The sequence below is a fragment of the Platichthys flesus genome, chromosome 5 (assembly GCF_949316205.1).
Source record: "Platichthys flesus chromosome 5, fPlaFle2.1, whole genome shotgun sequence".
Classification (NCBI taxonomy): domain Eukaryota; kingdom Metazoa; phylum Chordata; class Actinopteri; order Pleuronectiformes; family Pleuronectidae; genus Platichthys; species Platichthys flesus.
The window spans coordinates 8,987,640-9,009,030 of record NC_084949.1 but is presented as its reverse complement, the minus strand read 5'-3'; the positions used below and the strand labels follow the sequence as shown (position 1 = coordinate 9,009,030).

Genomic DNA, 21,391 nt, shown 5'->3' with positions numbered 1-21,391 from the left:
GTCAGTCTCTTTGAAAATAAAATTGACACAAGGCGAGAGACATTTGAAAACCAGGAGATTTGGGGAAAACTACATGAATCTATTAGGGAGTGGTGACCTGGCCAAAAGTTTGATCAAGATAAAAAAGTTAATTTAAAGATTATGTGTTATACCTCCTGACTATGCACACACCGTACATGGGTCATATATTGATATATATAGTGAACTTTTGTTATGTTGCTATTGATGGAAATTGTTGATATTGTTCTAATCCCCGGCCCGACATGAATCATGGCTCACGCTGCTCTTCAGTGAGGAGACCTGCCTGCAGGTTGAGGTCACCCATGAATCTCCTATAGCTCTGTTTCTATCTGCTTTTCCATCAATCAAACCTTTCAATACTCAATACTAATCTAATCACATATCTATGATAGCAGTACCAGTCCACATTTAGCAGCCAGCCAGCCACTACTATCGTTCTAATCTCTCCGGTTTTAAGCAATTATTTTAATTCTATAACTAATATCTAGTCATTTATTAGTTTAAAGGATTTTGTCATATGTATCTTAAACGATCAAAATAATTGATAAATACATTATTAAAAGGCAACAAACGGCAAATCTAATCTCCTTCTTCTACTTTTTATTATCATTTTCAACACATTATTTTAATGGACTTTGTCAGTGAGGTGTGTATCTTATGTATCTTAAATTATAAATATTATTATGGGATTATATTTCCTTATTTTGTACTATTATTCTACACTATTAGATTATTTAATTTAGAAATATGTGGATGCATAACTTGGATGATTAGTCATTTCATATTATTAATATTATTTAAAAAAAATTGTTTGGTTGAAATTACATTTTTTCTGTGTCATAGAGAATGTGTGTGTATTATCTGTGGCTGAGCAGCAGGGGGCCACGGGCAGCAGCAGTATGCTAACAGAGGCTAGTGTTGTCACAAGGATTCACACATTTGAATTCTTCCATTGAGGTAAGAATAAAAACACGCTTCACCAAACTGGGACCTGTTTGAACATTCTAACTCATCCATGATGTCAGTGACCGCAGCCACATGTTTGACAGCTAACCAGAAATCACTGTCTGGCAGGCGTTAGCTAGTTAGCTAGTTAGCTTTAGCTTTAGCTGGAGGGACTGAACGTGACGGTGTTTTTTCCGTGTGGAGACCTAACTGCTGATAAACACACAATGTTTACCTGCAGTCGATTGAACAACAATATGTGTTTGTGAAACGGAACCTTCTTCTGTTTACCTGTGAAACCCATTGAGGTAACGATGGGTCTGTTAGCTCATGCTAGCTAGCTATCAGGTTGTATCATGTGTATCGGCTTATCAGCTGATTGTATTCAGTAAATCACACAGAGCTACTCACAATATTCTCTGCTAGCGTGACCTTCGTGTTTACTGTCCACTGCTCGACATGTCAGTGATTTGAAGTGTAACATCTCGACCAGCCCAGTACAGACACAGTGTGTGAGCGAAGTCAGGAGAATAGTTAGGAAAGTAGCTGTTTAAACCAGTGGTTGTGACAGATGTTTAAGATTACACATCAAAATGACTCGATATGTGTCTCAGATCCGTCGTGACAGGAGAGTCCAGCTGTGAACAGCAGGCTGACACAGAGGCGTAATGGCACAGGCTACAAGTTAATGTAATAAGTGACAGACAACATCTCGATCACTGTCATTGAGCTACCTTATAATGTGGCTTCAATGCTGAAGGGAACCTCTGATCCCGGAACAGGCAAAACTGAGAAATCACCAACACATCCGATAAAACAGCTCAGACTAATAGAGTTGATCCATGTGACAAATACTGTCTGTGCAGCTTTTATCTCTCTGTCGTACAGTTAAATCTGTGGTCAATCTCATGGGCGTCTTTCCTCCTAACCTGATTTAAACCTCTGCTTTAAGTCTATGTGTTTACTAATGATTTATTGTAAGGTTTCCGTAGGTGGATAGAGGCGCTGTGAATGTTTTATTATTATTATTATTATTATTATTAATAATAATAATAGAATACAGCATTACACACCTGAGTCATTCTGTGTCAAATCAGCACACCATTGTTTTGCACTGTCACAGATCTTGTTGAAAATGTTCATTATGAGTGATTCTAAAGATGAATTGCGAAAAAACTCTTAAAATGTTATACATTTAATGTTAAGTTAATATATGTAATGTCATCAAAAAAAACTCTGGAAAGTTTTTGGTGTTTGAGTCGTAGCTGAGATATCGTTATGTACACAGACGTTATTGTTCATTTTGATTGAATTCCAGGTGTCCTCTCTCTGCAAACAACTCTATTTGGAGCTACTAAACGGCTCAACTACTAATAGCCTTTGCTACCACGGTGACCATGTTTCAGGAATATATTTATTTATTTAAATTTTTTAATCTTGACCTATATTATTAAAAAGATTAACGTCCTTAGGAATGAATGTGCCTCGAAGTGTGATGGTATTTGAACTTGCTTTGGATTAGGACTTATCTCACTCATTGTGTCTGTTTTCAGACTCAGTCATGTCTCAGGTGGAGAAGAAGGCCGGGTTGCTGAGAAGGTCGTCGTCCTCTAAAAAACCCTTGAAAGAGAAGGTGGTGCTGATGTATGATGAGATTTTTGCTGTGAGTATCACAATGAAAGAAAGTCACTGGTAAACGTTTTGAGAAATAAAGTCACGTTCAAGTGTAAACAGTGTTTTGACTGCTCTGTTTTAGAAAGAGGATCCAGCCAAAAACAACCCTCGCTTCTGGGATGAGCTGTTTCTTATGAAGGTAAAAGAAAGAGAAAGATACTTGAGGAGAAACCTTTGTGGCATAACAGGAACTCTCTCTCATTGTGTTTATTGTCCTTCTGTCATGTTCTAGGTGAACCTTGAGTACCTTGAGACCAAGTTAGAGAGTGTCGATGGGGAAGAGGTTCAGCGAATTCAAGACAACATCAACTCCCTGTTCCACCACTGTGTTCAGGCTCTGGGTGAGGAGCACCAGATCAAAGTGGTCAACGCCCTGCAGGTAATCACAGCTTATCTTTACATTCAATTTTCTGATTAAAAAAAGCACCATTCCAATCAACATGTGACACTGTGAACAGCACATTGTCATTTCTATGAGTTGTCTATTTATGGGGGAAATGTTTAAAATTGTGTTGCAGGTCGATTTAAGTTGTGCCCGCGCCTAAATATTCTGCTTGTCTTCCTAACATTTTCAGTAAGGGGCTTCAGTGCTCCAAGTAAAAAGTTGGTCTGGAGCTCTGCCCTTAAGGATGATATAAAGACTGTAACTGTAGTCAAATGAAACTTGACTCATCTGATCTGAGTGATTGGAATTTATTAAATCTTTCTTCTCTTCTATCCGCAGACTCTGTGTGCACTTTTCCGAGGGGTTCATCAGAAGAACAAATCGACATCTGGCTTTGATATCATCAACATGCTCATGGGGTTCGACAAGGCCGAGCAAAGGATGAAAGTATGTGAAGAAAACAACTTGGGAGTGGAAGAAAGGAGCGAATGAGATTGAGGGGAAAAAAAGGAAAATAATTTTCTCGTGTGTCTCCTATAGGACCTGATGGAGAGACTGGACAGTCTTCTGTGTGGCGACGGCTCAGAGAGTCTCAAGAGCCTTTGTCTCAAACTGCTTCTGTGTCTGGTGACGGTGAGAATAGAGGATTTATAACCTGATGAACATCGGGAAAAGTTTGTTGTCCTACAAAACACGACCGAATATGTGAAATTTGTCCACAGGTAACAGACAATATCAGTCAGAACACCATACTGGAATATGTGATGATCAACAGCATCTTTGAAGCCATTCTACAAGTAAGTGATGAGTGGACGACTGTGTGTCATTCTTTTTTCTGGAGTTTTAATTATTTTTGTTATAAATAATCTTTCCTCTCTGTTCTGTTCAGATTTTGTCTGATGTCTCCAGTAGAGGGCAGCATGGTTATGATGCTGTTGTGCTGCTGGCCCTTCTGGTCAACTACAGGAAATATGAGGTGTGTACATCCTATTTATTATACACATATGATGACTGAACTTGTTTATATGATATTAAGCCTTTTTGGCATCAGAGTGATGCAATACAATTGTTGTTAGCTGTAGAATAAACACTCGCCAGTGCCGACTGTGCATCTAAAAACATCAAATGAAAGCTACCCTCTCTGTTTGACTCTAAACTAACTGATTTCTCTGTTAGTCTGTGAATCCATACATTGTGAAGCTGTCCATCGTTGATGATGAGCCAACACTGGATGTAAGTATGTTGTAACCTACTGTATCTTCTTACCTGCTGAATACGTATATAGATTATTTGATGTGGGCGCTGGCTTCCATTTCAAGTACATTGTCACAGGTTTGATTGAACCACTGCATGTCTTTTATTTCTCAGGGAATGGGGATGGTTGTCCACCACGCTCTGACAGAATATAACAGGTGAGAGCTAAATCTGTCCAAGTGTTGTTTTTTAATGATCCATTGTGTTCGGAGGGCACTGGCGTCAGCAGTTTGGTTTGATGTCTCCCACAAATGTTCTATTTCTATTCTCCTGGAAAAAACAACTGTCTTTTTATTCTTTTAGTTATTTATATCTGACAGTTTTCTTTGGCGGCTGTTAATGTATTTTGGACGAGGCAAGGTTTGGAAATAAAAATGCTGTTTGTGAAGGAGGTCTGGTCTGTCTGCATTTGTGCAGACAGATGAGTCACAGTGATGGATGACAGCTTTGTACAGTTCATTGTTTATGTGTATAAACCAAGTGCCACACAGATAATGAATAGCAGGAAGGAGCTGTTAGGTAAATGATCGTGTGTTAGATAACAAGTTTGGTGTTTAAGTGAAAATGTCTCTGCCTCTTCTGTTTTGTGGCCCTTCCTGTCTTTGATTTTTCCTTTATGTCCCTCGTCTTTTCCTCCACCTTTCAGGCAGTACAAAGATAAGGAGGAGGAGCACCAGGGTGGCTTCTTCTCTACACTAACCAGTATGGTAAGTTATTTTTGTTAGTATCTTAAATTGATCTATATTAGGGCTGCCAATAATGACTATTTTTTCATCGATTAATCTGTAGACTATTTTACCGATACGTCGATTAATCTAAACGATTAAATTTAAAATAAAAGTTATGTCCAAAGCGCCGCACAGCGCCAAGGAAAGCCAGGCGCCTCCTTTCCAGCCCTCTGTTAAACCTTTGTGCGGTTCACATGGGCTGCGATGCGCCTCGCGCCCTGCACCGATGGTTTCGCCGTCGAGTCTGTCGAGCTCGCTTAATAATGTGTGAGACAAACTGTGTAGTGTACTAATGCTGACGTCTTTATTCAGGTCCTCACTTCCGTGTCTGACCCCGCCCCCAAATTCATTGCCTCATCCTAATGGTCCACAACCAACATGGGGGCTTCCTATTATCTAAACCTACATGTCAATCAATGATAACACGGTCTATTTTTTTCCCTCGCCCAAGCGTATCGTGACAGGAAACGAACTGGAAAATGATTTTAAACATTATTAATGATGTATTTTATAGGATATAAGTGATCAAATATGCATCCCATACTTTGTATTCCCCTTCTGTTGTCCTGGAGTTTTAATATCCAGCAGAATCGTTGGTGTAAACCCGGCGTAACGTAGTGAAACTTTCTAGAAATCGAAAAGCATAATTCATAATTTGTGTTGGTCAGACGAGTCGGTTTAAAATATTGATGTCGATGCTAGGATGACGTTGACTAATCACGGCAGTCCTTATTTATATTTCTTCCATTTTCATCTTTTATTTTGTATTTTGGGAGTTTCATGGGATGCCTTGTATGAGGATGTTTTGCTGTCTTTTACTGATAAATCCGTCGTTGTTCTGTTTATAGGTGGGCAGCATGTTTATAGCAGACGCCGATGAGAAACTCTCTGTGCAGTAAGTGCAAAGTGATTTTAGTTCCTACCCATCAGTCAAACGTAATTGCATCATTTTTTACACTTTGACTGAGGATCCATTAAAACCAGTGTTTTCTTTTTGCCTGCTGTTTTGTCATGTGATTTCCTACAGTAAATCAAAGTTTAAATGAATTTAATACCCCATTGGGAAAGATACATTATCGTGTGTTTTGAATGGTTTTGAAGAATACTAAGAAAAATCGGTAACTGTTAAAGTATATACTCTAATTTAGTTTGTCCAAGCGTAACTTCAGCATTTGTTGGACTAACATTTTCACACGTTGATCATGGCAATTTGGTGTTAAAGAAATGATTATTATATCATAATATAAAGCTCTTGAGAGGGAAAGGCCAGAGTCCCGTTCTGTACCTGATCTGCCCGGGCCCGTTAACATATGACCTGACCTGTCACCTGTGATGAAACACACAAGCTGCATACACAGGTACTCACATGAAATGGGTTATGGCCTCTGTTTCCTCGCTGTGCTGCTGCAGCTGTCGGTGTGTTTCATCTGTGAAAATGTACCTAGCCTGTGGCCATCAAAAGCAAATACATTTTGGCTTTTAAAAATGTTAGGAACGTATTCACCACTGACTATTTCCGTCTCCATTTGAACCATTTATATGAACTAGCAAATTCACAGTTGGTCTTGACTCAGAATTGAAGGAGTGAAAGTTGCTGTCAAAGGTGCTGACCAGGCTTCATACAAGTTGATTTTAGATGTTAAATACAGATCATTTTAATTTCTGATTACTCAAGAACCCCCCCCCCCCCCCCCCCACACACACATATACATACACTCACTTAAAAGTTTGTTGTTTGCTCCATTTCTTTAGATTTTAGTGTAATTTACTGAAAAATGTGTAGTAATAATATTTGTATCTGTGAATGAGAAACAACTGTTGTTTTACATTGTTAATTTCACTGCAGTATATTAATCAATATTTAGATTGAATGCATATGGACCTTTTAGATGGTTTATTAGTATCTACACACATTATGCTGTAGCTAATGAGACAGACAATTAAAGTGACCTGCTGACACATGACTGGACCAAAGCCTTGAATGAGTTCAACAGCTCAGTCCAATCTTATGTGAAGATTTGGCTTAAGAAATGAATGAGCTCATTCAAACTTCTCTCAACTCAGGACAAATGAGGCGATTCTGCTGGCACTGTATGAGGCCGTGCACCTTAACCGCAACTTCATCACCGTATTAGCTCAGGTAAGTTGCTCTGCTTTTACTCTTTCTCCCCTGGTTTTACTGTTGTTAAAAACATGGATTGAGGCCCAGTTTAAGATAATTTTCCACTTATTTATAAGTGAATCAAAGTCTCTGTACATGTGTTGTTACCGAAAATAAAGTTTCACCTCTGGTAAATTTATGCTCCCAATAGATTTTCCAAAATAGGAGTATTTACATACTTGTTAAAGGTCGTCATACTCTACTTATTATAATTGGCCAGACATCAAAATACTCAATTTAAGAATATCTGTATATATCACATTTCTCGAAGGTTTTTTGAATCTTAAAATCTGCAGTTAACGGTGGTATGTTTTTTATTCCTTTGCCTTTAATCTAGTTCCATCAAGACATCTGCGATGTGAACTGACATCAAATAAAAATATAAAACCCTGGACAGTGGTTAGATTCTTCTGACTGTTAAATGCACTATTTTCTCAGCAGGTGCTAAATGTCAGCAGTAGAGTTGATACTTTGTTGGTATCAGTGTCTCTTGAAAGGTGAAAACCACTTCATCACTGTCTGTATTGATCCGCACAGTGACATTCATACACATTTACTACTAAGTAACTCCCTCTAAGGTGTAGCCAGGTCAGATGTTGTTTTAATATCACACGTAGAACTTACCCCCTCACTCTAAGTCACTCAACAACTGTGCTGCTTTCAAGGCCATTAAGATCAGCGAGCATCAATGAATAATGTTAAATGTGTAATTACCCTGATGTGTCACATTCACTCTCCTCCGTGTTTTAATTGTGTTGCCTTCGGGCAAATATCCCACGTACATCTATGAATGAACAATATTGTACCAAAGAATGTGATATTTTTTTCACAGCCCTGCTGAACTGTTCTGACCTTGTTTGTTTCTGCTGTACAACATGTTTTGTTATTTCAGTTTGTGACAGGATACAAGGGTCAGTTATTGACTCTTACATTTCATGTGTTTTTTTGTTTTTTTTCAACAGAGCCATCCTGAGATTGACATCCCTACCACACCTACCACCCCTACTCCAATGACCCCGACAAGTCCACTCGGCACAGCGCCGCCCTCCCTAGACAGTAATCCATTCTCTTTTGAAATACTTTTACTCTGACGGTCAGACAAACGTGCATGTCATGTCTGTGACATTCACTACTGTTAACATTTTTTTGTGGATGACACAAGAGCTTTGTTGGGGAGGAGAGCTTTAACCTATCTGCTTTGTGTGTTAACAAATGTTTTGTATAACCTCCTTAACTCGGAGAAAAAAGGATCTATCCTAGGAGAGGTTAAAGTGAGTCGAGACTCTAAAACTTATGGCAACAAGGGTCTCTTCTCTTTGCTCTTATTTAATCCTAACAGCGTACATACATTTTTGATCACCCCATCAAATATAGCAACTCCCTTTCATTGCTGCCTTGAGCCCGAACTCACACATACATACAGTACACCTACGCCAGCACCACCTTTTCAAGTATTGACTGTATTTTAAGTTCATAAGTGATATACTGAAAACACACTTATAATGTGGCTCTATTACAGTTTCATGTGAAATTGATTACTGTAGCCCAAGTACTTACTCATTTCTGAAACTGGTGCATGGCTTTCACTTCAGGTTATGTCGCAGGCGCATTCAAGAGCAGGTCATTTAACATGCACACACGCTGTAACCATCTAAAGGTGCATGTTTCTATCCCTGGCTAGTTCTTCCTCCACTGCAATGAACCTAAGAGCCATTTTGTATATCAAATATTTACCTCCAGCTTCAGATACAGATGAATGTTTCACATGCAGGGTGCATCATGACATTTGATGGGAGCCTCAGCACTTACCGGGTCCTGTGCTCGGACCAGAAGCATTTGCACACACATGCCTGCATCACATGTCAGGAATCTACTTTGTTCCTTCCACGGGTTTTCCCCTGCGTGCTGATATGTTTCCTGACAGTTGGAGATCTTCTTTCCCACCAGTGCTCCAGTGATCTTACAAAATGAGGGTCTGTGGGGTGGAGGGGGAGAGAAATGACCGACTCATCATTTATTCATGAAACAGAACGTGTTATTCAGAGTACAGAGATTTTGAAATGGATGAACCTGATTGTCTAGACAACACGGTAAGCTGCAGTTAGGCAGTATTGGGACAAACGCATAACTTTTTACTAATTTATTCGTATATAATTAGGCTGTAGGAATGGCTTTTGGGACAATTTTTTTATAAAATGACAAACTTTTGACTTCCTGTACATGTTTTGATCAGTAAATGTTTTTAAAGATCAGTTAGTCATCATTATGTTCCCCGTTAATTCAACATATATAGTAAATCCTCTTTCTACATAAGATGTAGAAAGATTATTTGTAAGAGTTTAGGTTGCAGTGATTGTGTCTGACGTTTTTTATATACTTGTGCTTTATAGTGATGAACAACCCAGAACTGCCCCTGGATCCCAACCTGGGGACCAGCAACCTCCTCATCACCTTCCTCAAGTATGCCTCCATTGTAATGCAGGACACTAAAGGTAAACGGAAACCTTCACGTCCTCTCCTTTGTCTCTTCTTTCCCCCTAAATAGTTATCAGACTGTATAACGTTAGTATATTTGTTATCTTTTAAGAGTCTCATGTTTGTGTTTGCAGATGAGCATAGACTCAACAGTGCCAGACTGTGCCTAATCATCCTCACCTGCATAGCAGAGGTATGAGCAGCGCATCCTTCCATGTTGTCCAATAATCCATCCATGGCCCTGTTGAGACTCGGTATTTGAAACCGTCCTGAGAGATCTGATCACAAGAGGACACATGCACGTGTGTTCACAACTGACATTAGAATGTGTCCTGAATGCCTCTACTGTGAACACTTGTGTTGAGAACTCACTTCCTCACTCTATATACAAATAATCACCTCCGAATGTGGTGGGACTGAGGGATGGGATCTCAAGACGCAGTGAGGACACGTGGGTGTGGTCAGACCCCTTAGAACTGACCATTTGTGATCGGATCACTCAGGATGGACGTCAATACCAGGTCTGAACCGGGTCTTTGATGACATGGTCTATGCTCTAAATCAACCTGTTTGTTTGTGATAGGACCAGTATGCTGATGCCTTTCTTCATGATGACAATATGAACTTCAGAGTCAATCTCCACAGGATGGTGAGTTTATCATAAAACATATGCAGACACTTTCAGCTGCCAGCGTTTACCACTGTGATATTTAATGTTTAACTGTGTCAGGCATTCAGAAGGAAAAAAATGTTCATAAAAATGTTAATCTTCAATAAATTACCACTAATTAAAGCTGAAATATACTGACAGTATTCTGACACACTGGTCCCTCACTTGTGTATCATGACTGTATCCACACACACATGTACACACACACACACACTTTTCATTATCAGTATTTTTCCTGGTTGTCATGTAAATTGTTGTGTAGTAGTTGTTTGAAAACATTTAAGTCATCTGATTAAGACACATTGGTTGTTTTATTGGTTTATGCCTACCTATTAAACACAGATAATTGAATAATATCCACAGATAAAGAGAAAACATGTGGCAGAGAGCTCTGTACAATTCCCAGTAATTGAGTAAAGTCTTCGAATTTTTTTCTTTTCTACCTAATTTATCTCTTTCAGCCCATGAGGCACAGAAAAAAACCAGTGGACAAGAACATGCCTTCCCGGCCGCTGGTGTGTGCTGTTCTAGGTATGAGGCACATTTATAACTGGGGTTTTCTGTGCACTGGTAATAATTGATCTTTGATATTTTTGAATGTTATTTAGTCCACTTTAACCTCTTATTAGCTTTCTGAGTGTCCCATGAAAATTGGTTTAGCGGGAAACCAAATATTTTTATTTTAAATTTGAGGATATACTGTAAATTTGTCCCATGTACATGTCCTCCCACTTTTAATCCTTAGTGTTTTTTCCTGTGATTGTTTTTTCCTCCACGGAGTCCTGCTGAAGCTTTGTCTGCTTTTGCTTTACAGCTGTAACCGATGTTTTTCTGTCTCTGTCTCTCCTGTATCTTTCTTTAGACCTTATGGTGGAGTTTATTGTCACTCATATGATGAAGGAATTCCCCATGGATTTATACTTGTGAGAGCACACACACACGTTATTCAAATACTAGTCTTATACAGACATCTGCGCTGTTTGTCACAGTTTCACATGTCTTTTATTTGTGCAGGCGCTGTGTGCAGATCATCCACAAACTCCTGTGCTACCAGAAGAAATGCAGAATCCGATTACACTACACCTGGAGAGAGCTCTGGTCGGGTAAGGACAGCTCACTTTAGGTTAGGTACATCAGACTAATGAATGAGAATTAGTAGTAATGATCGATCTTGAAGTTTAAACTTAATCATGAGTTATTTGCAAGCAGCATCATATAGCTTGTCTTTTTGAGGTTTCACGATGGGACAGTTTAGAACCTAATTGAAAAAAAACAGCACCTCTACAGTTGAATAAAGAGTTCCTGCTTTCACAAAACTAAACCAATCTCTTTTGAAGTCATTGGGCCTGTAATTGTGTAAATGTATTGCATCATTGAGACTGGATAATGAGCCTATAAAGGAAGTACCATCCATCCTGGTGGCGTTGCTTTCAGCCTGGTCTACAAACAATAGGATAACGTTTCAGCTTGTAATGGCCCAATCGCGCCGTTTCTCATTAGAATACAAATTATCTCTAATCAGACCAATAATCTGCTTAATTCCCCAAATAACACGGCCCTCTCCTCCCGGTGGTGATAATAGTAAACCATGAACTAGGACTGGGGAGAAAAAATTTGTCAAATTAAAGAAACGGAAGTGTTTATCCTCTTCATTGTGTTGTTGTGCCAGCTTATGTTGGAGGTTGTTAAAAGCTTTTTTTTGTGCGTGCACATTTTGGGTCTTTTGTTTTCTTCAATTAAAGCTTGTGAAGGGACTTGATTTTGCATTGAAAGGTCCCCCCCCCCCCCCTCCTGTGCTCCATTATCTGCCCTAATAAAGAAACAACCTGAGGGAAGCAGACTGCTGCCACCTGCCTCGGCTGGTAGACGGCTATCAGCTCTTCAGGTTATTTAATTAATGCCAACATATCTGCCCCTGCACAGCTCTCATCAACCTGCTGAAGTTCCTGCTGTCAAATGAGACCACACTGCTGGGCAAGCACAACATCTTTCATCTGGCCTTACTGGTGAGAAACACCACATTCACAAAACACGCAGACCAGAGCCTGACAGAGAGCAGTCCACAATGCTGATTGCTTTCACAGAGATGCGTGTATTTTCTTGTAGAAAGACAACAGGATGAAGTAGATGTGCAGTTTGTAGTCCAGCTTTGCACATGAAATCAAACACTTACAATTGTTTGAATATTCCTTCTTTATTCGTTTTTGTAGAAGAGGTGAAAAAAAAAACTCTGTCAGAGCATGAATTTACACAGATCAGCCATATCATAAATACCAGTTACACGTTTTATTGATGTGGCTGAGCTGTGTATTTTTAGTTAAGCCATGAAAAACAATAGATATACTAAAACATATTTATTAAAAAGAATAATAAATTACAAAATAGGTTTCAAATCACATTACTTGTGTTTTAAATCAAAATCTCTTTGTTCTTCTCTTTTTGAGTGTGAAAATGTTGTAGGTACATTCAAACTGAATGTGTTTGTGTTTCCTCATCCAGGTAGTGAACCTATTCAATATGTTCATAACGTACGGTGACACGTTCCTGCCCACCTCCAACAGCTACGACGAGCTGTACTATGAAATCGTCCGAATGCACCAGGTCTTCGACAACCTCTACTGTATGGGTAAGAAAGTAGACTGTTATACATTAGTAGTTCTAAGTCACATGCTGCCAGCTGTGGGTCTTCAGCTGGCTTTAAGAAGAGTTAGTTTGGACATAATAGCGACGTTTTTTTTATTTGTTCAAAGAGCGTTTAACAGGCTTTGTTTGTTATACAGGAGCTTTTAGCTTCAAGAGATGCACTACTTTAATAACCTTCAACAGTTCAGACGCTGAGCCCAGTAGAACTTAAAGTGTGCATACTACGCTTTTCAGGTTTTCCAAGTTTTTTAGTGTGTCTTACAACTTTAGGCCAAAGTCTGTCTCCGAGGTGCCTTAAAGGTCAAATTTTTTATTCCTGACTTTTACCCTTTGAGTATTTTCATGTTTCATGCTCACCAATCAACTCATTTGGCTCAATTTGGATCAGCAGAACATTAGGGCAACCTGTTCTAGAAAATCCCCCAATTCAAATTATGATCCTTTAAATGACCAAAACATGGGCACTTGAATATGGAAGCATCCTGTATTTATCTTTTGTGGCTAAAGGGGTTGCTTTTGCTGCTAAGCTAAAGTAAATTGGTGTTGCTTTAAGATATTCATAAAGAAAAAAAATATAACATTCCCTAGGACCTTCTTTCATTGACCGTTTGCAATTTGCATCAAACAAGATATTTTTGAAAATGTAACCTTGGGCCCTGGGAAACTTTTCTGGCATTTTGAAGGAGCGAACAATCAATTGGTAAATTTAAATAATAATTGTCAGCTAAATCGACGGTGAAAATAATCCATAGTTGCAGCCTTAAACCTACATTTTTTTTTTTAATCTTGTATTGACCGTCTACTGCGTAGATGTTGCCTGCCAGGTCATAAGAATTGCACTGCTCTGATGACGCTTAGTTATTTGGTGCATGTGACAAACACTTTGATTTGATTTGACATGTTAGTCTGCACATGCATCTGATTCTGTTTGTTTCTGTCATTCTCTGCCTTCTAGTTTTGAGGGTATCAACCAACACAGGCCAGTGGAAAGAGCCAGCCAGCAAAGTCACGCACGCCCTTGTCAATGTTAGGTAAACCCCCCCCCCACACACACACACACTTAGCTTACAAATACTGTACGCTAAGAGGGAGAAAAGGGTCAAATAGGATTGCACGGACAACAAGAACATTTCGGAGGAAGGTCAAAATGAAGGGAATGAAGTAAAGGCTTTGGAACTATAATTTTTCCATCCCTAGCCTGCTTCTTCTTCTTTTTTCGTCCCAGAGCTCGTCTACTCGATCATTTTAAAGCCTTTATCTCCTTCAACCCAAACGGACTCCACACACTCACTGTTCCACGCCAACAGTTTCCTATTCCCATAATCTCCCTCTCCTCCTCCTCCATCTTCTCTGACGAGATGATCCTCTGAGGTCACCCTGGCTCGGAGGCCCCTGGGGGCTCCCGAGCGAGCGGGTATACTCCCCCTGGATTCAGAATCTCAGCTGGTCTCCTGAGTCATCTGCACTATTTAATCGGCAGTCACAAGGATTCAGGGAAGGCAGGAAGGAGAGTGAAGGAATAATGAACAGATGAATAAATGAATTAAGGTAGAGTGCTATAAGGAACCCAGAGAGACACTGTTGAAATCAACCCAAATGAAGGGACCAATTCCATTTTTTTATTCCATTAGTTTTATCCTCCACGTAGAACTGACAGCAGAAATACCACTACTGCATTTTCTCTTATTTATTTGATGTATTACTCTTTCTAACCCAGGACTAAATAAGCCATTTCATATCACTGCTGTGCTTATTGCATCAACTTATATTTGATCTATAACGCTGTTTATTTCTGAGAGATGAATGGTGATGCTGGAAGACATTGCATCTGAATTTACATCTGAAATACCCCGGTGTGCTCACACAATATGAAGTACACACTGAGATAGAATTGAATAGGATGGAGAAATGAGTTTAGTGTTAAACAGGCTGTTAAAACATTGCTTGTCAAAGATCAAGTTAAAAAGGGTCCATACCTTTTATATTAACTAGTTTTATTATATTCTTAATTTGCTCCTAAACAAGAACTCACTCCACAAATAGCTTTTCCAGAAAGCATTGAAATGGGTGAAAGTCTACAATGCTACCTTAGCCAGTCCAATGTGTAGTGCTGCATTTCATAGAGTGGTGTGTATATATAAATAAAGGTTTTTATTTTATTTGCATAGCACTTATCTAAACAAGGTCACAAAGTGTTCCACAAAATCCATGGCAAAAAAGTAAATGACTAAAAATCTAAGTTATTCAAAATCATCTGTATCATTTCAGAAGTGCCTTTGCTTTTGTCTTTAAGGGCCATCGTCAACCATTTTAACCCCAAGATTGAGTCGTACGCTGCCGTGAACCACATCTCCCAGCTGTCAGAGGAACAGGTAAACACGCCAGACTCACACTTTTCTTACGCTCAAGGAAATAAAAATAAACTTCACCAACATCTCAGGGCCATCTGGGCTGAACTCTCCTGAAACCTCACCCCTGTCATTTCAAAAGTACATTTTTAGTACAAAAAATTACATTATTTGAGAAGAGGTTTAAAAAAAAAAAAAAAGTAGTAGTAACAGCTCTGTGGCCGATATGAACGATTCAGGCCTTGTCTGCAATACAGCAGTTTTTTTTACTTTTTACTCCATTAAAAATCACTGTCCACACAACCTTCATTTTGTCAAACATCCCTGTCCAGACAAAAACACACAAATGACTACAAACACTCAAACAAGCATGGCGGGCCAGTAGTTGGTGAAACATCAAGTAAATATCAGAGAAGAATGCAGTGGTATAAATGATATTGGGCGAGGCGCCTGTGAATGCTGCTAATGTGTTGCAGCGATGCTAATTCTAGCTGCAAACTTGTAATTAGATAAAGCAGTGCTGACCAAACCTAGAGAGCCGTTAGGTGATACACAGACGCACACACATACACACACCACTGATCTTAAAACTCATCACTTCAATCGATTGTGAGGACACTTCTCATACAAAAATCCTGCAACAATGTTCATGACAGATCCCGAAACACACATTTTGGTTGTTGTCACTTCTGGAGACACTGAAACGCAACAGATTTAATAGAGTTTTTACTAAACACACACAGAATTCACCTCCCACTGTGTATTTAAAACAAAAGTAAAGTTTGATTTATTGTGATTATAGATGTTTGTTGTATATATTTAGAGAACAGTCATTTTTGCAGTCACTCTGATGTCTTCAGACACTCTCGTTAAAATAACGACACTTTTTTAAGCACGCAGTAGGAGTCCCGCTGCAAAACACATGAGTGCAAAGTGACTCATTAAGCATCTGGACAGCTTTTGAAATGCTTGAAGTTATTCCTTTATCATTAGTGGAAAAAGTTGAGTGTGGAATGGAGGGAAGCTGAACCGATACTGATAGTGCTGTGAGCTTCACTTTAGATCCTTTATCATTTATGTCAAATCGGAGCGGAAAGGAAAGCCGCCAGGAGTCCCTTTTTTTTAACAAGGTGATAAGAGAGTGATGGATTTGGTCATTAAACTCCCCAATTACCTCTCCACTTTTATCTGCTAGATTTATTCACAACAAAGAGGGAAGGAAGAAGTTGCCTCAGTGTCAATGAGCTGCCAGTGCTTTTATATGATTTTCCACTGGAGATATTAACTCTTTAGATAAAGTGACATTGTTTTTGAGTTGGTGGATCCCAGCACTTTTCTTTAATATTAGTATAAGTCTTCATGGAGCTGCTGAACACTGGCAGTAAATTGAGTATTAACAGAAAATGGTTTCAAATGCATCTAACCAGGCCTTTCCACAATGATAAAGACAAGCAAACCATTTGGGCAAAACTGTTACCGGTATTCTAATGCACTTATTTCCTTATATACACTTATATTAATTATTGAATATTTTAAGTTTCCCCACCATAGTGTTAACATGTAGAGTTTTGTTGTAAAGGAGGATTTAGAAAAACATGAACAACCTAATGACAGGATAAACCATAGATAAATCCATACAAACTTGATTATATCTTATGTTACCTATAAGACTTGGTCTGTTTTCTAACACTCAACTTTGTGCTAAAATAAAACAGAGAGCGGCATGAACAAGTGGTCCAGGGCTTGGAAGCCTTTTCCTATAGAAGGCTGTTTCAATCTTTCAAGGGACATGCTAAATTATTTAACACGTATGTTATATTAACCTCTTTAATTCCAGGGCTAGAACCTCTTATATTCAGCCGGGTGCCTGATGTCACAACGTAGTGATGGTGGAATCCACGCTTCAGTTCATACCTGTTTTTCGTATGTATGTGTGGTGGATGCGTAAGAAAAAATAGGGGGCTGATTTCTAGGTTTAATTATAACCACAACAAGCCCAACACAGTTAAGTTGATTCCAGTCCAACCAAGGAAATGGATGCAACACAGATTATTCCTTCTGGGTTTTTCCCGCGTTTTGCACATGCAACAGGCTGCACCTGCCTCCAGCCCGTGTGATGATACTATTAGCAGCTGGTTTTCCCAGGTCAGGGTCAGTCTGTCTCAGGATTCTGAGAAGAGTCTATGACAGAGACATTGTTTTAAATCCTCACATTTGGTTGAGCCATGCATGGATTTCAAATACAGTAAGTCCTCCCTCTGTTGCTTCATCGCAGGCCAGACAGAAGGGAATGCACTTTTCTTTCGCTGTCCTGCAATGTATTTTCAATATCTTAATCCTAAAGATTGTACCGAACACTGCTTGACCAAATGCAGAGCACTCAATATCTCGTTGTTAAAGGCCAATCACACTATGGCTTTACTATTTAGGAAATTTTAAAAGTACTGATAGTGATTATTAAGTGATTTGGATCAAGAAACCCCCCAAAAAACTGCAGTAATTTCACATTGAATTAATGCCTATTGAATTTCTTCTGAAGGATAGTGATTATAAAGTACTTACTCGTGTTGAGTAAGGAAAGAGACGGACAGAGGATATCGCACCTTGTTGAGCTCTATGAGACAAATTGGGATTTGTGAATATGGGCTATACAAATATAATTTGTGATTTATTAAGATGGTACAATGGCAACAATAATTGTTGTGGCTTATAAACAGTTGTTCTGACACTTTTAGATTCATTAAGTGTCAAATGTCTGTTTCTATAATTTAGAAAAGAATTGCACTCTGCAAAATCACCCACATAATAAGAAAAAAAACAGAAATGTTCATCCCTCTTCTTGCATTCCACTGGTTACGTCAAACTATCCAGAGCAGCTTGTGGCTATGGATTCGAACCTGTACGATACAGCAGAACAGCGACAGAGAATTCAAGCACAGATGATGAATTGAGTCACGTTCACATTGTCACTTTCTACTAACCCTTTTGTTTTTTTAATGAAGTGAATGTGATTTTTTCCATTTTCATTCCGCGTCTTTTGACATTCAAGCCACCTGCAAGCCAAGCGCCCGCGGCACGCTCGTTCCCGACAGTGACACCAGAAGATGGATGACCTCCAGAAACACACACAGCATTAAAACGGGCTGCTGCAGTCTGTCTGTCTGTCTGTCAGACACAGCATATAGTACATCAGCGTCAAAGCACACTTCAGCACACAAGGCTGCTTTTGTATCCACGCTTCAAGATACACACAATGCCAGCCGTGTGCACGTAATTCTATCTGCCCAGTGATGCAGAGAGGAAACAGCCTGAGACCACGAAGGCTTTTCTTTAATTCTCCTTTTACTTTTACTTTATTTTAATCTCTCGCTCCTAACTATTTCGTCAAAGCTTCCTCCTCCTTTACCCCCTCCACTTCTCTTTTGTTCCCCTCCTTTCCATTTGTTGCTAATGACAAACAAACTTTAACACACATTAGTTGAGGTTACGATTCAAACCTGCCTCCACATTTCCACACAGAAAGAGAGAGAGAGATGGGGGGGATGATTTAGAACGGAGAGAGGTATGCGTATGAATTTTTCATCAGTGTACATCATAGGTTGAATATAAACAACAGAACTTTTATTCCTGAGCAGAGCTGTATAATTATAAGAGTCAAATAAAAGGGAGGATGATGAATGAACTCTTCTTCGTTCTCTGTCAATAAATCTAAAAATTATGATTTAGCTGCACCTAAGATAAACTGCAAGGGCCAGAGGAGAATATGGAGAGCGATAAGAGCTGGCACGTGTGCACGTGTGTCTTGCGGTGCTCAGGGAAGCATGACAAGACGCGGCTCATGCATCTCGCTGCGAGTGTCTCATGCTGTGCGGAGTGTTGCAGGGCCATTAATAAAATAATGAAAGCTCTGCTCAGGGGCTATATCCCCACTGGATGGTGAAATGACAGGGATTCAAATGCTGTATCTCTCTGCTAACTTTACTTCAGGAGAGAATCCTGTGCATAACACACCAACACACCCACACACCCACAGAGACACACACACTGATCGGGTGGGTTGAAGCGACCAGATATGTTGCTCCAGTATTGCAACCCTCCATATGATCGCTCATGAATAAAAATGTTCTATTAAAGTATTACACACTAATTGTATTTGACTGTTTGAGTTCACTGTAAGATGCATTAGACAGTCGTGCGTGTTGTGCGGTAGGAAGTTATGCAACAGTCGTTTAGATATTTCTTCTGTGTTGTTGTCAGGTGCTGGAGGTGGTTAAGACCAACTATGACACACTAACCCTCAAACTGCAGGATGGTCTGGATCAATTTGAGAGATACTCGGAGCAGCCCAAAGAGGCGGCTTTCTTCAAGGAGTTGGTAAGATGAAGAGCAGTGCATTGTGGGAGTATAGGGGTTTGATGTTGTCTCCACCCAACAGCTCTTTTTATTGATTCGTGGGCACATAACAAGTCAAAATGATTCATTCAGTCCAAGGTGGAGAGGATGTGGTGAGAAGAGGTTGATAACATGGCTCGTGGATTAAATGTCTCTGTCTGTGTCTCCAGGTTCGCTCAATCAGTCTGAATGTGAGGAAGAATGTCTCCTTGAACACAATGAGTCAGGACGTCCTGCTCAAAGAGTTCTCCACCATCTCCTGAGACACACACACACACACACACACACACAGACACACACCCACACCCACCCCTCAGATGGACACAGACCTTGAATTTAATGTGCGTGTGGACATGTACACAAACTTACACAATCTTCACTTTTTCTCTCCATCCGTCGTCTCCACCTCTCACCCTCTTGTCTCCTGTAAAGCGAACAGTGGAAACAGAGACGGACACACTGACAGGCTGGATGCACCTTAATGTGTGTGTGTGTGTGTGAGATCCTTTAGGGAGACGTATTGCACTGGATCCTGGTGTGCAAGCTGCAGTATTGGCCGGACTGTTAACAGACTCATTCAGTTTGAATTTAATAATCAAACAAAAGTATTTTCAACCCAGATCATCATCTCTACCTTTTCAGCCACTGCTGATGTTGTAAGTAACTCCTGCTGCCGCAATACATGATTTATTAATCATCTCTCCTGAAGTTATTTCAGATTGTGGATTTAAGCGTAGGTGATATAATGAGCCTTTTGAATTTGAATCGGACGGTAAATCCTCCTGAATTAGATCATTCATTTGTTTCCTCTGCAGAAGAATGCTTTCTGTTTTCTGCTTGAATGTTAACAATTGTCCACATGTTCCAAACAGAAGTGTTTCTGTGTCATCATCTTTGCGGAGTGGTAGAACATTTGAGTTGCGGGTGCTCTGAAGTGATTAAAATCCTTTTTATTTATGTTTTTGAACCAAGCCATGATCAACATTCACTACTGTACATCTCACAGGTTCTTTCTGAATGAGCTTTAACAATTTGATCTGAATGTTTTGAAGTGAGTGGCCAGTCAGATGGAAAACTAATGTCACCATTATCGCTGGTGTTTCTGGTGCACGTGAAGGAAAAGATCCTGACATCTATTGGAACTCCTCCTTTTTGTCATTCAGAACAGTTGAAATGATTTTTTGTTGTTGTTTTTAACTGGAAGTGGATCTTAATTATGCAATTTCTTTTAAGCGTAGTCTCTTCATTCTCCTCTTCTCTTATTCCTGTTAGTTATTTATGTTTCGGGTCTTTTTTTTAAATAAAGATTGGTTTCCTACTACACTAAGAGTGATTCCTGTCTTGAAACCTACTCCTATATGTCTAACAACAAAATAACCATTCCTTGTATCAAAGTGTACCACCAGTCGTACTCATCAATCCACACACACACACACACACTATCCTCTGCTGATGTTGAAAAGAGTCAGATTTTGCTACATCAGCTGTCAGTATGAAGCTTGAGCTTCTATGCTGATGGACTGCAGAAGTGAAAGATCACTAATCATTTAATGAATGTGCTCTTCGATAACAAATGGTGTCTCTTACATCATTTCTTTACTTTTACTTTCCTGTCGAGCAAATATGAGCTGTGAGTGTTGACTTGGTGACTAAGAAGTGATGCAGCTTAAAACGGTAGCTTGAATATAAGACGTT

General features: G+C 39.5%; 1 protein-coding gene across 1 annotated transcript; it reads left to right on the top strand.

Annotated features, from left to right (window-relative positions):
* The first annotated feature begins 872 nt into the window (after positions 1–872).
* Positions 873–21,023, top strand: armh3 (armadillo like helical domain containing 3). Its single transcript, XM_062387915.1, has 26 exons — positions 873–978; positions 2,520–2,629; positions 2,723–2,779; positions 2,873–3,019; positions 3,365–3,472; positions 3,566–3,658; positions 3,748–3,822; positions 3,915–4,001; positions 4,202–4,258; positions 4,394–4,437; positions 4,926–4,986; positions 5,856–5,902; positions 7,072–7,147; positions 8,131–8,224; positions 9,559–9,660; positions 9,778–9,836; positions 10,227–10,292; positions 10,775–10,844; positions 11,176–11,236; positions 11,328–11,416; positions 12,237–12,319; positions 12,813–12,939; positions 13,912–13,987; positions 15,250–15,328; positions 19,562–19,678; positions 19,867–21,023. The coding sequence occupies exons 2-26, from the start codon at positions 2,528–2,530 to the stop codon at positions 19,957–19,959; spliced, it is 2,070 nt and encodes a 689-aa protein (XP_062243899.1). The 5' UTR covers positions 873–978; positions 2,520–2,527; the 3' UTR covers positions 19,960–21,023.
* The last annotated feature ends 368 nt before the right edge of the window (positions 21,024–21,391 follow it).